The sequence below is a fragment of the Periplaneta americana genome, chromosome 11 (assembly GCF_040183065.1).
Source record: "Periplaneta americana isolate PAMFEO1 chromosome 11, P.americana_PAMFEO1_priV1, whole genome shotgun sequence".
NCBI classification, from domain to species: Eukaryota; Metazoa; Arthropoda; class Insecta; order Blattodea; family Blattidae; genus Periplaneta; species Periplaneta americana.
Genome location: NC_091127.1, coordinates 72,648,343 through 72,672,947, shown reverse-complemented (window position 1 = coordinate 72,672,947; position 24,605 = coordinate 72,648,343). Strand labels below are relative to the sequence as shown.

At 36.3% G+C, this 24,605-nt stretch overlaps 1 protein-coding gene across 1 annotated transcript in view; it reads left to right on the top strand.

Annotated features, from left to right (window-relative positions):
- Positions 1–24,605, top strand: part of LOC138708528 (tachykinin-like peptides receptor 86C) — a 409,782-nt gene that overhangs the window by 167,518 nt on the left and 217,659 nt on the right. Inside the window, exon 3 of the mRNA XM_069838642.1 lies at positions 16,413–16,514. Within this exon, the coding sequence (XP_069694743.1) occupies positions 16,413–16,514 (102 nt within the window). The remainder of the gene's footprint in view (positions 1–16,412; positions 16,515–24,605) is intronic.

The window sequence follows — 24,605 nt, the reverse complement described above, 5'->3', positions numbered from 1 at the left end:
AAAGGACCCGACCTTAAACAACACAACGAAACAAGACACAATTTTGCCTGACTCAGCTCCCCCAACTCGAGACAAATTCTATTTTACTGACGTCACTCCTATTGACGTAATGAAAGCCATCCGACGCATCAAGACGAAAGCTCAAGGGCCAGACAACATTAGCATATTACTCATACAGAAAATACAATACATAGTAATACCTACAATTGCACACATATTCAATAGTTCCTTAATCACTTCAACTTTCCCTAAAATATGGAAGCAAGCTTTCGTTCTTCCTCTTCCAAAAGTCAAAGTTCCCACCGACCCGAACGACTATAGACCAATCAGTATCCTGCCAGCCATATCAAAAGCACTGGAAAGAATCGTACACAGACAAATTACTAACTACATGAACGAACACAAACTATTCGACAAGTATCAGTCAGGTTTCAGAGCTGGACACAACACAAGCACTGCTCTACTTAAAGTGACAGAAGACATTCGTGAAGCAATCGACTCTAATAAAGTAACAATACTAACACTTCTTGACCTTAGCAAAGCTTTCAACTCTGTAAATTTCGACCTGCTCACCCATAAATTGAGAAATCTGCATTTCTCAGAGACTGCTGTGAGTTGGTTCGAATCCTACTTACGGGAAAGACAACAATGTGTTGTATCCGGGAGTCGAAGCTCTTCCTGGTTTAACATAACATCAGGTATACCACAGGGTTCGGTACTCGGACCATTGTTGTTCACGATATATGTCAGTGATATTACATCTCATGTAAGGCATTGTAACTATCACTTATATGCTGACGACCTTCAATGCTACATCTCTTCCCGCTTAGATCGAATAAATGACGCTATAGATAAATTGAACAAAGACATTGACTCGATTGTGACATGGACAAAGAAATTCCATCTTAATATCAATCCTGGAAAGACACAAGCAATCATATTAGGACACAAACGGCAAACCGATGCTGTAAAGCACCTCGACATTTCCCCCGTTAAAGTAAGTACAGTGCATATCCCTTTCAGTTCTTCGGTAAAAAATCTTGGCATTCACATGGATAATAATCTCAACTGGGACATGCAAATCACAGAAACCTGCAGAAAAGTATATTCTATTATTCATGTGCTAAAAAGGATAAATGTTCATCTTCCCTCTTGCTTAAAAAAGTCCCTTGTGCAGACCCTTGTATTTCCCCATTTTGACTATGCTGACATTTTACTGACTGACCTTTCCAGCGACAACAAAATGAAACTTCAACGTGCTCATCATTTGTGTGTACGTTTTGTAAGCAATGTTCGTAAATATGATCATATTACCCCATCCCTGGAAGCAATAGGTTGGCTTAAACTAGATAAGAAAAGAAATTTACATTCACTTCTCTTTCTCTTCGAAATCTTGAACTCTTCTATTCCTTCGTACCTGTCGTCTCGCTTCACTTACCTTTCTTCCCACCACAATCTGAACACACGCTCTCGCCATGAAACAATACTAACAATACCATCTCATCGCACCTCCTCATACTCATCCTCTTTCACAATAGCCCTGCCAAGACTCTGGAATTCGTTACCTGCTAGCATCAGGGACTGTCGAAATAAAATTCAATTCAAACGCAAACTTACTAGGCACTTGGTCAGTAATTGAGACTCGTTCAGACATGGTTTCTTGTAAATAGTTCTTTTAATCTACCACAAAATATCTCAATATCCGGTAATTTCATCACTATAGAATTTTGTTATTGTAGGTTTAATTTGTAATTTAGTAAATACAAAAATATTCTTTGTTCTTAACTTCTATGATAAAATGTCTAGCTTTCATTAATCAGGTATTCTTGTCGTACTTTAATTTTTATTGTAATTGTAATTGTAAATTTAATATTAATTGTAATCTTATTGTTCATGTTATAGTTGTAATCCCCTGGTAGAGGGGCAGAGAAGGCCTGACGGCCTTATCTCTACCAGGTTAAATAAATAAATAAATCTAAATCTAAATTTCAGGAAAGATTTCCTAGAGTTAATCCACCTAACAGTACATAAAATATTTAACATGTTCAAAACTACAGCATTCATTTTCATAAATTTAACTGTTATATTTTACGCGTTAGTGTAAATTTAATGTTATTGATTGTAAGAGTGCATAACTTGAAAGAAATATAAATAGGCTATAGAATTGAAATTCACACGTGATCAACATTGCAACTTACTTTCCTTCACAAAGTTATTTGACTATTTGTTACTGTCAGATAATAAATAATTTGTGATCTCGTGAAATCAAATGAATGCGTACGCCGTAGTTCATAGTAAGAAACTTATGGTGGGGATAAGTGAGCTAGCTAGATGTAATGGAAACTTAGCGAGAGAGGGAAGCATCCCAGTGCACTTTTCTTGCGCTCACACGCAAGTACGTTGCACGAGATAATGAATGGCCTATAACTGAAATACCGACAAAAAGTGGCTCTGTGATAAGACAGTGGACTCAACTCAACTCAGAAAGTTCATGAATGGAATCCTTATTTCGACCAGTCTAATCAGGGCTTTTAGTGTTCTTTTCGATTTTAAACATAGGCCTATACGAAATTAGTTATTTAATAGAAAAATGCCAAATTGTTTCCTACTTCCACTACACATACGTATACTGTTTCTCAACACTTGCCGGATGGCAGCAAAATGGAAACCATTCCCAACAGATAATCGTGGTATGACCTCTCAGTTACAACGACTATAATTAAACCTAAATTTAAAAATATTTATTTTGATGTACCGAAGTACATATGATATTTCATCATCTAAATTTAAAAAGTAACTGAAACCAAACAATAAACTTATAAAAATATAAAGGTAATCGTAACTCTTGGTTGGAATTAATATTTACTGTATACTCACCATTGTCAGGGTTTCTTCTGCCTGAGTCCTGTACGGAGTGGCGTAACACCAAATCCGTCTGGTACCTAGATGGCAGAGAAATCATCGTTAACATATAGTGCAGGAGAGGCAAAAAGTGTATTCCTTTCAACTGCTGATGAATTGCCACTAAAACAAAATTTGACTGAATTTTTGTTTCTCTAATTGTTTGGTGTTTATTGTGTAATGCTTGTTGTGAATGTAATAATAAGTAATAAGTAGGCTCCATATTCCAGCTACTAAAAGTCTGACGTTAAAGACACATTGGGTATATAGTACGCCGAACATAGGTAATGCAACGAATAAGGATATAAACAATCACGTCGTTGCTGCGTGTCCGTGGAGTATAATCAACTCTTGACATTCTGAAGCTATACTAGTAAACACATGCTTGAACCGTGATGTTCATTTTCGTCGTAATCTTTGCAGTGAATAATAACGTGTATTCGTAAGTTACGGAACTTGAACATACGCGGATATCACTTGAAATTATTTTATAATACAAGAAATTCTTTCAATAGCACATGACGTTATTGGTGCATGATGTAGTACAAGATATTCCTATTGTCTGAGATATATATTTCATTATGACATTGCATATATCGTTAATCACTGAAATCCCACTAATTTTCCATGTACTTTTCTATGAATTCCCTAAAATGTGGATTATTTAATTTATTAATTGGGATGTTGGCACTGAACATCATGGTAGGTACACAAATCCATGCTAAACGTCAAGTTAATATCTTCATAATTTTCAGAGTGTGATGGTAGGCCTACTGGTTCTTTTGGATTACATTCAACACACTTTGGTAGACTATTGCAGTGTCTTTCAATGCACTGTTTTTGTCACTTCGCGTTTATTTTACACAATTTATATGTAATGTTGTCTATATTGGCAGTGAAAATATTAGTTCAAATATTCTCAACTATGCCCTGCAATATTACACGCTTGAGCATCTTATCCAAGGCATTTTACCTCTGCAATAAACTTTCAATCAGCCACAAAGGTGTAGTTACTAAATAATACACTAGTAAGAGCAGTGATCGATAAGACTACTCAGTATGACTGCGTCCCGGTTTTGACTTTCTGAAGATGCGTACCTTTACCTGCTGTGACGTCACATATACTTCGATTCAGGCAACCTCATTCCAGTTCATAGGTAGCTGGAATGCGGAGCCTAGTAATAAGTAAAACCCGCTCGCTATTTTCTCCGTCTAGCAGGTAACATTCAAGAAGGCAAACATGAATTTTGTGGAAAAAGCTGTAATAAGTGTTTTATTATTACGTCTTCGAAAACAGCGAAGGAAGAGAATTTGGGTCCATGCGATCGTAAGCCCAAGACTACCCGAAGGGACAGTTTTATAAATTATACTAAGACTTGCGTACACATACGGAATTAAAGTTTGGAGCGGGTCTTGGTGGGAGTCCACTTGTCCTATGTAAGTAATAATTTCACACGACTGTCCACAAGTAGCATACATACAGGAGTTTTTGTTTACTGCACATGCGCAGTGTATTGTAAGCGAAACTTATAAATAAGGGAGCTTAAAATTTCATTTCCGTATCATATCCCAAAACATTTTCTGGATATTTTAGAATGAACAAAAATTTATTCGACGTACTATTAAACAATACACAGCTGCACATTGCTTATCAGAATACAAACAATTATGAGAAAGGCAGTAGCATTAGAAGAAAGACTGGTAGTCACCGTAGGGTAAAAAATTATATTTGGTTTCAATCGTTACAATCTACACAATATATTATATAAGAGTATATAAAGTAAGTTATTTAATATGTTTGTGTCAATGCAATTCGAAAAAGTCAGATTCACTTGGTGAGAGCACTGTACTGTCACTAGGCGACAATGAAAAACCACTGGGGGTACTGCAAGATGGCATTGCTTGAGAACTAGGTACATATATGTTGAAAAATACATACTGTAGACGAACTCTGTTCTGTGTGAGAATTCTGAATCTGTTGAGGTGGAACCATCTACTCAGATTGAGTTAAATGTGTAGGCTGATTAGGTATGTGATGGCATTCCAAATGAACTAAACACATTTGAAGGATGAGGGAAGTGAGACTGGATATGAATAAATGTGTTTTGATATCCTGCATGACTTAGATGATCTCGAAGATTTGGTTGAAAAGTGAATATTTGTAATGATTATTGGGTTCGCAGCACAAAGGGAGCCTTGACTACAGAATTATACTGCCTACGATTTACGATGGAGTAAATTCTAAATTAATGCAACCAAACTTTGTTCGTACTCAGTTCTTATATGGACATGGCAAGTTTGGTAGCTATTTCAAAAGATTCAAGATAGAAACAGAAAGTGGAATTATTTGTGCATATGATGACTCTCTGCAAACAGTCCAACATTTGTTATTTGAGTGTCACAAATTTGAACTAAGTTAACGTCTTGAACTAGCTTGTCGATTAGACAGGTGCGACACCAAGTACTGCCCACCATTTTAAGTGTTTCGAAATAAATGTTGTTATAAAGATTTTATAAAGTATGTGAATTATGTTCACAAAAATTGTAATCTGAACACACGATACAATTTCTAATTATTAATGTATTTTAAAATGCACGTTTTTCTGGAAAACTATTCAGAACATAGCAAAATAGTATTCCTTGCTCCGGTATTCTAAGAAATACAGTATGTACAGATCATTATAAGTGTTTTCTTTTAGTTCTAATTTTGTTTTCCTGGTTATCTTTTTTTCTATTAATACCTTAGCTTCTCATATGTTCCAATCTGAAAATTATTTCACTTCTTTGCAGTTAAGCCAATTCTATTGCCATCATTTCCCTTTTAAAAATCTGCACTTAATACCCATATTTCACTTTCAAATCCAAATACATTAAAGTAATATCTACTATGTATTTGTATCTAATGTCTTTTTATGTCGTATGTATGAAACATCTGTGTAATTTGTCAGTTTTGTGATAAATATGTATGTAATTTCTATGTAATATATTTTTGTATATCATATATGTGTAACTTTTATGTACTATGTATTTTTTCTGTCGTGTGTACCTTATCTAATCGTAATATGTAATGTTTTTATGTCATTTGTATGTAATTTTATGTAATACGTCTGCTTTTATGTCATATATATGTTTCTGTGTGTAATATTATTCTACATACATATGTATTTGCATGTGATATAGTTGTCTGTCTGTTATAAGTTATATGTATTCGTTAGTAACATTTGTGTATTTATTTGTATCTGCAATGTATTTAATCATAACCCTAATATACCTTACATGGTTTAATAAATTAAGATATTTGAAAAAAAAAATCTTAAAAAAATTCCACTTTTATTTATTTTATTAGGTTATTTTACGACGCTGTATCAACATCTAGATTATTTAGCGTCTGAATGATATGAAGGTGATAATGCCGGTGAAATGAGTCCGGGGTCCAGCATTTGCTCGTATTGGGTTGAGGGAAAACCCCGGAAAAAACCTCAACCTGGTAACTTGCCCCAACCGGGATTCGAACCCGGGCCACCTGGTTTCGCAGCCAGACGCGCTGACCGTTACTCCACAGGTGTGGACTTCCACTTTTACTCTAAATTTTTGTTGTGGTGAAAGTTTTCGAAAAGTTGGCAATAACGAAAGCAAGAAGGATTTAATTTCATCAATTTCTTCTGTTCTGCTGTCCTTCAGAATTTGTAGGAGGGATTCTTCGTAATTAGGCTTCCTAGACATGCATCTTTTGCCTCTTTGTTTCCTTATTTGTAGAAGACTTTCCATTGCGTTGGGATAATATTTCATAACGGCATCATTAAGCGATTGTTCTGCAGCTCGTGTGCACATGTTCTGGCATGTGTTTCATAATATTGAGCGGTTGGCGCTTGGCTCAGAAAATAGAGCATGTTGCGTTTTTAAAACTACTACTGTAAAATATCCGCTCGTAAGTTTTCATCAATTTCAATCAATGTGTTCTATCAAAGAGGTTTTCTAACCGCGGCAGATAAGCGGACAAAAAACTGTCCGTGCGCGCAAGGCCTCACTGTTTCCCACCTACCTTTCATCATAATGCGTGCCAATGACACTTTGATAACACTTCATTATCGCTCACTTTCTGCATTAAACTATATTATTGGAACTTTTTACAAGCTACACACAAGAAATTAGTGTTCACGTTTTACGTTTGTTTGAACCAAGTATTTTACAAGCACTGCTTTCAACCATATTATTAATATCAGCCTTAGAATTTATAGCAATTTACTATTAAGATTTATTTAAAATTATCCGTCCTCAAGTGAGGTTGACCACTACGATCCGGAATTAACAAACATAATGAAATGAAACGAGTAAAATAATTATTCCATTTATACATTAAAACAACATTTTGTGTGTTAAATGATAGTGTAGAATTTGAAGAGAGGCCTTCAGAATTTCCATCACAATCTTCTGAACCTCATAAAAGGGAATTTTAAAAGATTTAAGGATATTAGATGTAAATTTTGGTAAACAATCCCCCGCTCCAAATAGTAAGCCTGTAACATCCCAGTTGTAAAGTGAAATGCTATATTTTTCACTGAGATATAGACGATAAGGTACATATTTAGCTCGCTTGTCATCATTTATCTGCAGTGCCTGATTCGTGTCTCGCTCAAAGCATATCATAGTTTCTAAGACCATCGCTTTCTGGGTTATTCTATTGATGGCAATTATATCCACCCTTCTATGAGAATCATCTTCAGACACAAAATGAATTTTCTCATGTACTTCCCAGCCTCTGTTTCTAGAAGGATGGCAATTGCTGTACGAGCACGATAGTGCTGTTGTTACTCAGTAACTTCCCCTTCTTACAGAACTCCAGTACGTGGCCAAGTGTTTCAGTCTCGCTGCAGCTGGGATGGCGAAAACGGGTAGTACTGAACGTTCTGCTAGGAACAGCTCTCACTGCGGTGACGCGCAAGACATCTTGATAGTATTGATGTATTCCGTGAACAAAAGACACCCACATCTATTTACCTTCAACAGTTTCAAATGTAAGACAGTATGTAAGCAATTTGTTATGAGTAGTTATTGATTTTTAGATGTTATTTTATTGTAATTTATGCATGGGGAGTGCTAGAATTTTGTTAATTTACAATTTCTTTGTATTGTATTTTTCTGGCAATAAACAATATTATTACTATAATTATTATTATATTACTCGTTGATCAATCAATTGGCGCTACTGAGACGTTTAAATAGCATGATCCTCAGTCACTGTACTAAGAGTTGAAGTAATCTTAACATGCAAACATTTGTGTAGCAGTAGGAGACTGAAATAATAAATTTTACTGAAGAGAAGAACTGGCCAATTGGCTTCAATTATTTGAGTATTGAAAGTTTCCGGGAACAAATTTTATTAATTACACTAATTTTTCTGGTTTCCCAAGTTCCTCCAAACGGATGATGGGATAGTATCAATAGTATCACTGCATCTACCGCTATAGACCTGCCACCTATCCGCAAAGCATCGCATCTTGTAAAATTTGTCCTTTCTCGACATGCTTGAGAACCATGAAACTGGAGAAATCCGAAAAAAAAAAATGTTCTTTTATTTTACTGTATAACAAGACTTCACAGTTACTGAGTAAACACGGGGCTAATACTCGTATAATGAGAGAACACGCGTCACTTCAAGTGACACTAATTATTAATTTGAATTGACCTACCTGTATAGAAAGGACAATAGACCAACGCCACTCCGCTAAACTCTGATCGTCCAATATTGAACGAACTTGGCAATTCTACTACAATCCCACTGGGCTGTCTCTAAATGTTGGAGGCGTTCTGGCAGAGATAATTAACTTCTCTGTAGCATGTCTGGGTTGACTGGACGCGCAACTTAGCGCCCGTTCAGCTAGACAGCGGACGTAAATACAGATTGAATGTTACAACGTAGCTCACTTGTTAATGCAATCCAGTTATCAATGGACCGTTGTCAAAGCGTTACCATTGCCGAGACTCGCATTGTTTCCATACTGCTTGTATACACGTTAGAGCAGTGGTTCCCTAACTTTTTGAAGGTGCGACCCACTTTTGGGTGAGAAATTTATTTACGACCCCCCATTACCATACCAGTATTTAACCCCATTCGAAAAATACAAATGCCTCTGAACAACAATAATTTTACTCAAAACCAGTAGATACCAGCCAACTTCTAACGTGCCGATACCTGTAAGATGAGAAATTGCAATATGAAGAGTTCGCGGGAAAAACGATGAATGTCACATTTCTGTTAAGGATTAGATAATGATCTAATTGAGTCTATAACTGCAAGATGTAGTGCTGTTTCTATAGAAAATAAAGGAAAGGATTACTGCATTCGTGGTGATAATTATCTTTTTACCATTTTTTCATAAGAACAACATTACATTTCGCAGTGATCCATTGAATTAGATAATGACATCAACCTTCAGAAAACTGTGATATTCATCATTTTTCCCGCGAACTCTTCATATGCAAATCTATTTTTCAATTCTTTTTTGCTTCTTAGACTGCCTTCCTTTCTAAAGTAAGTTAATTAGTGCTGGTTTTTAAGTAGCTGATTCTGCGGTGTCGTTTCTTTGACACTGTATGCTCTAGCTAGCTAATGTTTACATACAGAGGATGGAAGCACAGTAACAGTGCAGTGCTTTCTGTGCATCGTAGTATACATATTGTGAAGACCTCGTAAACATTGAGCTATGTACATGCCAAACCTAACTTCAAAAGCGCCTCTTTCCGTTCCTAGCTGATAAGCTACAAAATGTAAGAGAGGAAAGGTTGACCTTTCAAAGAAACCTACACAGCAGTCCCCTGCGGTGGATGAGGGTCATACTTTCAGTCTGTCACGCGGGCGGTGCGGGTTCGAGTCCCGGTCAGGCCTGGGATTTTTCATTGAAAAATCCATAGTGACACTTGTGGCGGACAAGGTCGCAATTGGGATTTTTCTCGGGGTTCTCCCGTTTCCTCATATTACGTATCTACATCATACCGTCTACATTTCTCCATTTCATCATTCCATAGCAGTCCCCGTACGCAGGCTGGCGTCGCAGAGAGGGTGCTGACATAGAGACAAGTGAGATGGTCTGTTCGAAACCTGGGTACGCAGCGAACCTTGGTATAGTCAGCCGGTGTTTGGGAATGCGTCTAACTTGAGGGTCAGCGTAATAGACCGTAAAAAGTCGCAGGGCTGGGTCATAGTGCCTACCTCCCGAAAATTCTACTCCAACATCCACAGCATACTATACTAGAATTAACGAATGTTTGTACTTCTGACAGTTAACATTATGAGTGAGGTGGGGGCAAATTGCCATATTAACGCCCAAGCATAGTCCGTTCCCCTCTCACCTTGCTGCCACCAACCTTCAACAAGCATGCGAAGCGTTGCCAGTTCAACAAAATGTATGCAGGTGGTTTATGAGTCGGTTTTCTGTGACAGCATTTCACTGTTCGTTGTTCTTAGTTTTATCGTTTAATATTCTGCCTTTTTAACTGAGTGTTTTATAGTACCTCTAATTGTTGTAGGGAGTTATTATAAGTGTGTGTGTGTGTGTGTCGTGATTGTTAGGCCTATTAGTGTCTATTTAGTTTTTACGGTTTATTTTTAAATTTAAATTTAAAATGGCACAGTCAAGCCTTAAAGGTAAAAAGAGGACGGCCATGACTTCATTCTCCGAAGTGAACAACTGCAAGATTCGGCAAAGGAATACCGATTCTTGGCCAAGCCCGTGAAATGGTATGCTCTCTTAGGGCCTATTTTGAATTAGAAAGACAGAATGAGGGTCCGCTAATTGATATTAATAAAGTGTTGGAGAGAACTGCTGCTGTTCTAAACATTTTCAGAAATACTGTCATCAATATTGGCAAGGAAAGGTGCGAAAAAGAAAAGGAAGTTGAAGAAAAAGAAAAGGAAGATGGCGCACAAGCTGGGTCTTCAGATGCACTGCTGGAAACTCCCAGATCAAAGCCAGTCACGGACCTTGAGTCATTTAAAAAGGATGGCATTTGCCGCAATGTATATTCATATTTCCTTAGAAAATGCATAACTAATTAGTACATCGGGTTCGAATCCCGGTCGGGGCAAGTTACCTGGTTGAGGTTTTTCCCGGGGTTTTCCCCTCAACCCAATACGAGCAAATGCTGGGTAACTTTCGATGCTGGACCCCGGACTCATTTCACCGGCATTATCGCCTTCATATCATTCAGACGCTAAATAACCTAGATGTTGATACAGCGTCGTAAAATAACTCAATAAAAAAAATTAGTACATGAGATCTTCCGCACCAATTTTTAATTTTTATATATTTTTATATTTTTGGTATTGAAATGTGTTGTAGATTATGAATGTTTGTGTACCGGTTTAAATTGTTATTTAAATATTAAATATGTCGCATATTTTAACTTTATTCGTTCATTGTTGAGGCTCTCTGTCTTGCTCGCAAACAATCAAAATTTGAAGTGTGACTTCGTTCTTGCAAATACAAATTTAAATCCATATTACTTGTTTACGAATTCATTTATTTCGGTATATAATTATTTAGCACTTTGTGAATAAATGTACTTAAAAATGAACAAAAATACTTATTTCAAAGAATAATAGTACATATAATTCGTTTACGTAACAAAATTTACCCAGTCCTCAGAAGATTATTATTATTATTATTATTATTATTATTATTATTAAAAGTGGTGGTATGGTAGTGGTAGTAGTGGTATTAGTAGTGTGATAGTATCGATCGATCAAAATTTGTTAGGTGTAGTTCCGTGAACTTTCACTACTTTTAATTTTGCGACGATGTCTTTCAGTCAGATAGCTCTAATAACAATCTTGGATTCAAGATATCTGCATTGGAAATTAGAATTGGAGCCTAATTTAATGCAACGTGAGATATGATGTAGTTTTGAATTTGAAATCCGCTGCCCCGTCCGTCTCTCACTGCAATGCGGCAACAGCGCACTCCCCCCTGCGACTCCACATACAACGGTCAGCAGTACAAACATTCGTTAATTCTAGTATAGACAGTCCGAAGAGAGGCATAAGCGACAAAGAAACCTAAACGTCATGTCATACAAGTTGAGAGGATGCGAAAGCATTTCTTTCCTCTTCTACTTGTCCAAAGTCCGTCAGTAGCAGACTGGTAGCTGTTACCTCTTATACCTGTACCCCCCAAACTGTACGCAAAAGAAAATAAAATATTAAATAAAGTATATAAGTGAATATGGGCAAATCACAATATAGCGAACGTAGAAGTTCCGCCCACGACCCCTTCCACTTTTCCCCTACCAGCTCACCAGACACGCTACGTGATAGATGAGTGTTATGTCGAATGCACATTTCATGTGGATGGGGATAACTTTCCCTACTGGCGTTTGCTATATTGCGATTTATCCGTGAATATAAAATATAGTGTCACAGTTGTTTAAAAAAAATTACAAGTTTGAGTATATTTTACTGTAGTTCTTACAATATTTTCAACTAATATAATTATACATCTTGATTACACAACTAGCGGTGGCGAAAACATTATCTTCTGTTATCAGCAGCTTTTTAAGTGCCAATTCTGCAGTGCTCGGGAAAAGTGACATGTCAGTTTCCACATACCTTTTTTTGATAATTTATTGACAACTTACACTGTATCACTTCGGAACATGTATGATAAGAACTTTCTTGTGTTAAATTTTAACGTACCTTGTTAACATGTTGCGACCATTTTGGGTCATCTTCAGAACTGGTCGTTGTTGGTCTTGGCGCCTCTTGTTTCCTGTGAGGGTGCGTTCGCATATTCCGAAGTGATACAGTGTTAAAAGTTGTGTAATCAAGATGTATAATAAAGACAATACAAGTCATTTAATACGTAATGTAATTAATTATATTTAGGCATGTCAGGATGTATTTTGAAGTCAGGGGGAAGGAGACAGTGCAGATTGTCCCATTGTGTATGCTGTAGAGTAGCAACTAGCGGTGGAGAAAACATTTATCTTCAGTTATCAGCAGCTTATGAATGTGTCAATTCTGCAGTTCTCGGGGAAAGTGACATAAATCAGTTTCCACAGACCTTTTTTGATAATTTATTGACAACTTACACTGGTTTATGTCAATTTGATTTTTTTTCTGTATGAATTATTGTAATGGGAGGAAAGGAATACTTATGTATTTTTTTCCAAGCGAGCAGATGTTCCGAAAGTTGTCAATAAATTATCAAAAAAGGTTTGTGAAAACTGACTTGTGTAACTTTTCCCAAGTACTGCAGAATTAATATAAACAGAAATAAAATTCAATATAAACGCTTAGCACGGACTTCCGAAATATAGAGTACCGGTAAATACTTTCAGGAATAAAATTTGTCACTATGTAGAAAGTCAATAGTCGAACGTTTGTGAGATGGCAGTAGCATATTCCCCTACACTGATGGTAGGGAGTGTGAGTAGAGGGGAAAGCCTGTCAATCAAACTGAAATTGGGTATAAGTCGCACTTCATTGATTTGGTTATGTGAAGTGGTGTATAGGGACGAGGAGGACGCCTAGTGCTCGGGAAAGGAAAGGTGGACTGCGTCATAGATAGATGCAGGTTCTAAACGATGGTACACACCGATTATTTAGTCCTGACAGCTCGGCGACGCGAAAGAGGGGAAATGATAGGAGTAGTGGGGAGAGCTTCGGAGTAGAGATAAGGGCGAGAGGTCGGTAAAGGAATGCAGTACAGCTTAACTGTACTGGAAACATACCGCTATACCGCACGTGTGATATCCGATCGCTCCGAAGACAAGCAAGTGACTAACCCAAACACCCCTTGGCGTAACTAAATTGTCTCGCCTGACCAAGGCGCTCATTGCCGGCGACTGTCTTAATAATCGTACTGTAGAAACGATGCGTCGCCAAATCAAAATAAGGTGAAGTCATTTCACATGTTAAACTTTTTGAAATAGCTGAAATGTTTCCATTTTGCATTCACAATTTTACAGTCTGAAAATGTTATTACTTTATAATTTTATTGTGAACTCTCCCTAACGTATCGGTTACTGAAAAATATCATAATACAAAAGTTTTAGTTCGATAAATATTCAGTTATGAGAGTTATTGAAAAGAATCCTCTTGATGTTGAAAGCCAAATTTATGGGTATTTGTGCAATGTACAATGCCAGTTGATTATCCCAAAGTAAAAAAATTAAAAAAGTTTTAGTCCTTTTTTTTTAAAGCGAACAGAGCACAACCGCGTTGGCATCGTATTAGAAGTTTTGCCGCGGATAAAGAGAGATTAAAACAGAGCCAATAATGCTACAGTCCCGTATATCTATCAGTCCTTTGTGATGTAATCCGACAATGTCACTTTGTACTCTTTCAAGTATCAACCGACTGTGTGAATGGGCTGTAATTTTAACGTCTCTCATTACTTTCATTGTACTTTATGGATTCAATTCATTAACACTATTGTAATAAGCAATCAGAACTTCATATCATATATGCCTATTTTATGTTGTAATTAACAGTAGGCCTAGTAATTACATTTGAAATATCTCTTCATGCTATCGGTAAGAATTATTTTTCTTTGGTGTAGCTGAGATCCGGTTTTATTACATCCAGTTCCCTCAAGTAGTGTGTTCGGAGAATGTGATTTATACAACATTTTCTGAAGTATGCCTATATGAGTAATTATGAAAGGAGTAATGTATTTTATTTCCAAAATTCTCTCTTCTCCTGGAAATTTTGACAATATTTTGTTGATCATCACGAAATAAAGGCTCCAAACCAGTTCAAGAGTTCTAGAAATGTCTGTGGTTTATTTTTCCCGATTGTGCTGAGTATCAAAATAGGTCTATTCACTCTTTCTTAAGACAACACACAAACTATTTTTATATTCTTGTATCATTATAAAAATTACATTTTTGCTTCTCTGACACTACGCCATCTTATAACAGAGAAGTACTACGCAGCTAAGTTTCATAGCGATGATAGGCCTACTTCTCATTACATTTTCTCTACTTGTTCGTACAATATTACATTTTTACATATTTCACTACAGATTTACAATACATACTAATGCCGCACTTTGACTGTTGTGACGTGTTGTTCACTGACTTAAGCGTGGAACTCTCAAACAAATTACGTGTTCATAATGTGTATAATGCTACGTTTACACAGCGAGAGTTTAGAGAAGAGAGCTAGAGATTGTAGCTGAGTATCATCGTATATACGGTTTGGAGAGTAGGTATCTTGTTGACTCTAATATCTAAATAGAGAGACTAAATAGAGCGACCTTGAAAACTGCTCTCCCACAGAGAATTCGCATATATTGTCAACTCTCATAGCTACTCTAAATTATTCAGCAGAGCTGAACTTTTTCATTAACTCTCGCGACAGAAGCAGTGGACATGGCGGCCAAGAAACAACGAAGTGTGAAATGAAATGTAGGTACAGGCCTATAAAATCTAGGTAAGTGTCATTGTCTCAATGTAACACGTGCTGTGCTGATCATACTAATTATACTATTCCTTTAGTTGTGAGATTATATTCATATGTATTAATTCTTTTTTTTTAGTTAATACTTGTATACTAGAATGTATTTTCCTGTTTGTGATTATGTATTCAGTCTCTTTTTTATTTTATTATTATTATTTTAAAGTTAATACTGATTATGTATATGTATTCAATGTCTCTTTTTTACTTTATTATGTTTATTATTATTTTTAATATTTGTATACCGGTATGTATTTTTTTGTATGTGATTTGATCCTGGTTGAGTGGAAGAGAAGGCCTGATGGCCTTAACTCTACCAGGGAAAATAAAACTATTATTAATTATTATTATTATTATTATTATTATTATAAAATAAATGATGACGATATACACTGATAAGATAAAAGCCGGCCGTGCAAGTGCAAGCTAAACCAGTCCATTTTTGCAACATAGGCTGAGTACTTAAATGGAAGAATTTATTATATTATGTGATGGTTGAAATTAATAACTTTTACGAACGTCATTACTGATTTTATATGGAAGCGAAAATGTTGCAAACAGAATAGGCTACATGCGTGTTTATCGCAAGGGCAAATGACAAGATAGAATGATAGTAAAAATGATCAACAGATAAAACCAGAAAGTGCCCAAAAAAGTGGACTAGAACATGTAACGGAGTGTGGACAATGCAAAAGGAGCAACAAACAATTTTACATTATGTAGTAACTATCCAAGCCAACTATAAATGTGGAGACTATAAATGTGAGAAATAAAAAGGCAATGTTATAAATGAACTTCATATAAATCAACAATTTTTGCAATGTTTGTGACAGGCTGTGGTACGAACAAAATCTAAAGCCTGTAAACTTATTTACATACCAAGAATAAAGGCGTGGCCGCAATGCGAAACTTTAATAAATTCGATGTCACTTTTTAAATTTTAAATTTTATACGCTCTAAGTTCCTATACAATGTATGCAGACCAATCTTTTACGCTAAAATATCACTGTGGTGTAACTCAATTACGATTAAATACTTGCTTTTTTCATTTCAGTGATTGGTACTTCGGCAAGCCGTACTGCAGGGTTAGTAACTTCATAGCCAATGTGTCAGTCGCGGCCAGCGTGTTCACCCTTACAGGAATTTCCTTCGACCGGTGAGTACTTTATCAGTCAGTAATGCGATTGAGTTGTAGTAGTGATAGCCAGCCTATGGATTTTCTGCTAATTTCTTTGCTAATATGCCGTGAAATAAAATTCGCCCGATAACTTACACTCAAAGAACTGACAGCGAGCTAAGCGACTCATGCCAAAATTACAACGTCTGAACACTCGTTGACGACGCCTGAATTTTGCTCTAATAACCGCGCCTTAAGCAGAGAAATTGAGAAAATTGATTTTATTTGGTGCCAAGCTTAAAAGAAAGGCAAAAGACAGCGAGGTATTTTCCGTTTAGCCATTACTTCTGGCAGCCGGCAGCATTAGTAAGAAAAAATGAACAAATCCTGTGCAGACACAAAAGTCTATATTCACACATAGAAGCAATGAGTTAGCTCTCTTGAATACCTGTCTGGGCTCGTCCAAAAGACTTTACTAAACCAGGCTTACAGAACTGGGCATCAATTGTAGCGTTGCGTCACTCATGGCAATACGTCACTCATTCTCTCCTTCCACCCCCGCGTTATTGACTTCGTAGGAGAGGGGATTTGTATTCAGTGTCTGTCTTATGTAACTGCGTACGGGCCACATACGTATTCAACACCGGTGGACTGTGGACGGAGAACCAACGCTTGCTTCATGCTTTCCACCCCTCTCTCGCCACTTCTGTATTCCTGCACTAAACTTAATATGAGAGACATCGAAATTGTCTCAGAACGCGCTTTGAAATACTAACAATTTCGTAATATTTTTAATATGGTCCAAGATCTTAAGGAAAACTTCATTATTATGACGTCACATTCTTTTCCATTACATGTATTCAAGTCCCCACGTAAATTTAGCTTTTATCATGTTAATGATGATTTTCCTGTTTTTTAGTTGTTTTCTTAGTTTTGCCGAAGGGATAAATATTGGCAGAAATGATTTTATTACTGTTTTATCGTATACAGATTATATTTTAATTCTAGAAAACACAAAATCGAATTTACAAAAATCAGTTCATTAATTACATCAAATAGGAAAACAACACATGAGGCGTTCAGAGCTGAAATGGATTAAATCCATGAGATGTAGTTTTGAGAATAATAGGACTTAAAGTTAACTTGTTCTATTGGATTATCTAATTTCAATAGCAAAAATTTTATTGCTCCATTCTTAAATTCTAGATTTATAAAATATAAACAATTATGATGTTAATTCATGCAACGCTTTGGTGACTTGATCTACTATGGCTCGGAACATCGTGAACAAATAATATGAGCCAGAAGTAACTGGTGTCACCTACCGGCGAATGCTTGGAATTAAGACTGATCCATTACTGCCCGGAAAAGATCGAACTTCAGATAAATCAGAAAATGAATTAAACTCAATTTATGAAAATGTGTGACTTGATCCACTTTAGCTCTGAACGCCTCACATCTTAAAATATCAGTTAACGAAACGAAGGCCATGACATTTCAAGGAAAATACCCATTACGTGTAAAAATAGCAACAGAAGATAAAATTTTAGAACAGATGAGATACTATAACTATTAGGTTATGATATTATTTATATCTATGATAAAGGATATAGTAGAGATAAAACTATATAAACGCTAAAAAAAACTGTAAAGAAAACACAATTAAGGTTCTATAAGGTTATGGAGGGTTCCTCCCTTCTTTCAGGATGTGAATCGTGGACAATCAGACAAGATTATTTAAAACATTTTATTGAAACAGTAAAAATGAAATTTCTAGGACTTATAAAAGACTGTTCAAGAATAGATAGAATTCGTAACGATGATATAAGGAATAATTGTAACATATTTAAAATCAATGACGAAACTGGAAAGATCATTTGGGGAGAATGAATTGCTCAAGAATACCAAAATTAGCCTTAAGCTATATATATATAGACCATTAAGAAGAAAAGGTAGGATACCCTAGATTCGATTAAAATGAGCCGGAGCAGGATCAAGAGCCTAAATATGTGTGAGACAGAAGAAGAAGAAGATTTTCTTAAGTTACCACCCGAAGGATAATATACGTATGTAACATTCTATGCATAGAGCAAAATTGACATTTCCTGCAATCCCAAATTTAAGATATTTGATTTTTGTTACAAATTGTAAAATCTAGGTAATTAATATTTTACGATCTGAATTAAGATAGATATCCGTAGGTTACAATTTATTCGTTTCAATTATTAACAGGTGTACGCTTAGTCACAAGTTTCCCTTAGTATAGGCACCGTGCAAGTTCCTCTGGTGGCGACTGTTGTTACTAACTGCGGGACAGCACCGATAGAGTTGTGCTTGAAGCGTATGAATATACTTAACATCTCAGGTTAAATGATTAGAAATATGGATGATCCTAAAAAGCGGAAAGGTAACGCCACTTGCTGTGTTCTTGAGTTTAGTAATGCTTATAGGAACACACCAACCTATATTGTTTTTATTCATTCCCAAAACAGAAAACTGAAGCGCAACGACGCTAATTGTGGATCCATGCAGTACGCAGACGAAAGTAAATAAGGCTACACTGCTTGTAGTCATTGTATTATTATATACTAGGCCTGATATAAAAATAGAATGTATATAGTATTATGTTTATAAATAACCATTAAGTTAACAACAACAGGAATTTATCATTTAAATTTTAAAAAGTACATAATTACTGAGTTCTTTACATACATATTATGTATAATATTAGCAACAATAAATATTAATATACTTATTTTTAAATGTATTCATATCGATATTTAATTCTTGATTTCAAGTGTTGATGGTTCACCTTGGAAACGAACACCCGCAGCAAGAATTTGCGGAATTCATTTTATTGGGAACGAGATCAGAACACCCCCAAAACTAGCATACCGTTCCCAGTAATTTTATAAAAGATTACAAGAAAAAGACTGCCTCATCTCAACTAGCTCCGGAAAGGTACGAAAGAGACGCATAAAGAAGAAGAAAAGATGAAAATTTAAGTTTTATGGAAGGCGAATGCTCAACAAGTGTTATTTCGAAAAATGAAGTAGCTATACAGGCAGAAATAAATGAAACCATTCTTAGTGATTTTGTTTTTTCTTTCACAATTGAATTGTGTGAATTGTCTACTCAGGTGTCTATTCCATTACATGCCGAACTGAAGTAACATAAGAAATGTTATGACAAGCGTTCAGGAGCAGATGATATGTTTAATGAAATGCAAGGTTTCCGAAATTATTCTACAATAAAATATGAGACAGAACTACCAGACTTAACGGGAGTGACATTTGTGGTTTCGAATATATTGTTAAAATTGCTGCCAACTGAAACACTCATACCCGTAGAATCATAAGAGATATTTCCAATTCTATCATTTAACCCAAAAATAGCTACCATAGATAGTCGAAACGCCCCAAGATATAGACCATATATAGTATTTTTATCATTTTTTATTAGTGAATTTCACATCGAAAGCTTTCGAAAAATTCTGTCCAAGAGTAAGATTAGTAAAGAAAATCGTCTACTCATATTTTCCAATTAAAATGAAAACTGGATTGTCGTATTCTGCTATGAGGGTGATGTTCGGAGTTAATCGTACAATTATAATTATAATATATTTTACCGCCATTTTAATGTTGTTGACATCCACAATGGTTACTGTAATTTTGGGTTTTGGCCTAGAGAAAGTATTCAGGAAACAATACCTGCAATATTGAAAAATGTAGAGTGACAATTAATTGTTCAGAAGTGGAACAGCCACCCAATGTGGATCAGATGGTGGCCTTCAAATCTAAATGCTACCGAGACAGATCGAGTGACACATTCATAACAACTGGTTGCGGATTATTGACGTTATTAAACGGTGGTGATGAAGTCAGGTTTTCCCGGAATAATAACAAACCTCTCCGATAAAGGGATCATTGTTGTTACTCCACCGTATCTGCACGATGGTAAATTAACAGCTGAAGTCGAAACTACTTACAGCGTTGCCAGTGTTCGAATTCATGTTGAAAGGTGCATTCAGCGTATTAAAATATACAGTATAACATTTTACACAAACTATCAATTGAACTGCTTCCGCATGTTGATCTTGTTGTTTATTCAACTGCCCAAAGAGAAGTCTGAACCTCATAAGTGATACCAACAAGGCACCACTTATGAGGCAACTAGGCCAGAATATCATGGGGTAGAATGGTCAGTTCCTTTTCCCTTCCATTGCATATATCGCTGACTAGCTACATATTACACTAGTCAGACTTCATATACATACAAACAATATTGTTCTTCCTCTGAAACATATCGTCAAGTGAGATGTACTGCCTGATAACAGATGTACATATCAGCCAGAACCTCAATCAGAGGTAGTATGGTGATGATATTGTTCGTTATGTGTTGTGTTTTAGAGAATTTGTAGTCGCCCATTATTCAGGAAGTGTAATTAAGACTACTTTTAGAATTAAATCACATTAAAATACGTAATTTATAGAGACATTATACACACAAATATTACACACGTCATGACAACAAATATAAGTACGTATATCAATGTTTTTGTAATATGACTGTTCACCCTCATTCAATGGTCTGAAATCTGATTTAAATGCCAAACAACTTCACTGATATTTCAGGAACTTTGTAGATACATTTTTACACTCCTCTAGCAGTGCTGAACTTTCCACTGAGTCTATAAAATAATTAAAGACTGGAGATTGCTGGGTTTGCAGTGAAAGACCTGTCCTTGGGCAGAACACTATGAATCAATGAACCCATTCTTACCAATATTACAACTTTTTATCGGCAGAAAGCCGCATGTAATTTCTATATCACACATGACTAGTGAATGACTGCCAGCCTGTAGTTAATTAGGAATTGAGACACTGCGCGGCGCCACCAGTACGATTTTGAGACCCATGCACGGTGCCTATAGCACCGTTCGAAAAATGGCTTGGGCAAGTAACAAACGACTCACAAGCAAACATTCTGATGGGGGGCAGATAAAAATGTTATTTTCTTTTCTTTCATCTAGTTAATAATGTCAAAAGAAGTACTTATACAAATTTTGGCCACTCGACCGAAATTACGAGGGCCGTAAAAAATAAGTTCCCCAGGGGCCATTAACAGAAAGAAAACACAATTTCATTGGAAAAATTTATTGGAACAGACACAGCAATTGTTGAGCTATTTTTAAACATATTCCCCATCGAAACTGAGACATTTGTCATATCATGGGATAAACAAATATTTGCTCTTAATGGGTCGAGGAAAACCCCCGGAAAAGACCTCAACTTGTCCCAACCAGGATTTGAAACCGATCCCGCTCGTTTCAAGGTCAGGCAAGCTAACCGTTACACCATAGCGGTGAATTATTCATACTTATAATATGTCTTGTACACAAACATTCTTTCTTTAGCGCAGCGTTTTCAAGCTTTTCATCATGTGGCACACTAAAGATGTAGTTTAAAATCCCGCGGTACACTCATATAACCAAAACCAGTGGTTCCCAATCTGGGGGAAATTTTGGGGGTTTAGGAGAGAATATGTTTTCAGAATGTTGACTTGCGCCGCATTCCCTGAAAGTTGACGTTTGTGGACTCACATTTTACTATTGTTTTTACTTTTACTTTTTCAATTTTTGCTCCATTAACCATTAAATGGCTGTTCTAAAGTCAAATAGGGAATCATTCTGTGCGATATCTCGCACGAAATTTCACTCATAACAATCGCACAGTTGAACAACACGTATGGGCGCGTCCAAAGTGAAGGGAAATTGAGGCGGAGGAGGATGGGCGGCAGACGGTAAACTAACTACATGATAAATTTAGACAAAGATAAATTGATCACTATCATAATTATATTACAAATGGAACTCTTTGCATCACAATCCACAGTTAATTCCTGATTTACCACGCAAATCATCTGTAGCTGCATTTAGATTGGCAACAGGCCATGATTGTTTGACAAAACACCTGGATAGAATTGGAATATACCAGTCCCCTAACTGCCCATTGTGCAACTCAAACCAAGAAATGGATTCGGAATACCTCAAAATCTGTGCTTCAGTGGCTGACCATGACAATATCTTTGAAAATATTGGAGTGCAATAGGTCAAATGACTTTATTCTCAAACACCTGGCATTAGAAAACAACAACATATTAGAAAAGTCAATTATAACAGTTGTGGTGATGATTGTGATAAGATTATGATGGTGGGCTGGTTATGGTGGTGATGATGGTGGATTTTGGCCAATAGAAACTGGTTGACAATGTTGATGTTTTCACTTACCATATTTTGCTGTGAATATGTCTTTAAAAACCAGACCGAGATATGAGGTACCAGGGCGGAAACGGCGATGTAACTAAGCAACAATTTGCAGGGTGATCCATTCAGACGCCAAAACTAATGACTAATAACACGATCGAAATAAATGCGGTCTCGTTCGATAGGATATAGGGTACTACTAGGATGCGAGCATGAACTTCGTGGGGGATCCACAGTGACTGGCGTCCATTTTGGGCATGCGCGAAAATTTCCAAGCAGTAGGCTTGTATGAGTGTATTCCGAATCACAGCGCTGAGCAAACTGATGGCATCACGGTGTTCCAAATTTCAACGATGACGTCACCGATGCTCCACCGGTATCGCACCGGTTCCATCAGCATGCAGAGGTGGTGACAGTCTCCATCAGCTGCCATCAGTGAATCTGTTTGGTTCTTGTATAGGGCGGGAATTAGCAGACGAATGACATCGTCTACTCTTGTATCATGGCGGTGTGTTCTGCTTTAGTTCTTCCGTATTGTTTGTAATGAGCACAACATAAAAACAATATGTTAATGCCTTATGAGCGAACATGTCAGTTATTACTACTGGTCCAAGAAACAAATTGTTTATGTTCTCTTTTCTTTGAACGAGACGACAGTACGGAAATTTCGCAAAATCTTGCTAGCGTAGCACAGACAACAACTTGTACAGCCGCCATGATAGCCATCGAATCCTCCAGCAGTTTTTATCCTATTTCGCTGCAGTGTGACGTCATTGTTGTCCACCGGTCCGGTGAGATTCGGAATACGCTTATCTCTCGATTCCGATGTCCTAGCGGGCTGATTTTGGTGCCAAATGGAAAATCTCATCTATATCTGTTGTTTTAAGACGGACGTATTGACGTAAACCCACGGCTGTGATCCCGACACAGCCACACCCATATTTTTCTGAAATTAAATTCACGAGAGGATTAAGGGGACGAATGCGGAGTGTCAAACTATAGTACGGATGCAGCGCGCGTTGCCTTGTTTACATGGAAAATCCTGCGTAGAAGGAATTTGTAATATTTTTTACGAAGTTTGCTCCTTCATCGAGAAGAGGTTCCTATTCTCACTTACTTTACAAATTAAGTTTTCGTGAGACATTCTGTCAAGACGTACACTAAATTAGATTTACTATACTGTAGAAGAAGAGAAAGACTATTCTCTGAATCTTGTCCTAGACAAAAACAACGTCCTCAGAGACAGGGTACAGCAGAGAGATGTCGTATTTCTATGCGAAACATCACACCAATTTGCATCAGAAATGTTTCTGTGGATTTTATTTGTCACGAGTGACCGTTTTTTTTATCTTGTTCTCATGTTTCACATACACACAGTCATGTAACTTTATTACATATGATATCCCCAGTAAGTCGATAGTCTAGATGTGTTCTTTATAGGTACAAGTATACTATATTTTCTCAAAAAATGGTGAAATGTGTAGCTATAAAATAAGTTCAAGTGTATACAAGTGTAAATATTAATTTAGAAAATATGGATACTGTATGTAAAAATGGATGGATAGATGGAAGAGGAGACGGTCGGATGGACGGATGGACGTATGAAATAGAGGATAGATGGATTTCGTTAAATTATAAACTTATAACGAAGTTCTATGGAAAACAGAAACTATATCCTTTATGGGAAAAAGTAATTTTATATGTATATATATATATATATATATATATATATATATGTGTGTGTGTGTGTGAAATGCCTGTTATTCTTCGGTTTAAAAGCTTTTGTCCTCCACTGCTGTCAAAAAATCTTAAAATTAGAATTTATAAAACAGTTATATTAGCAGTTGTTCTGTATGGTTGTGAAA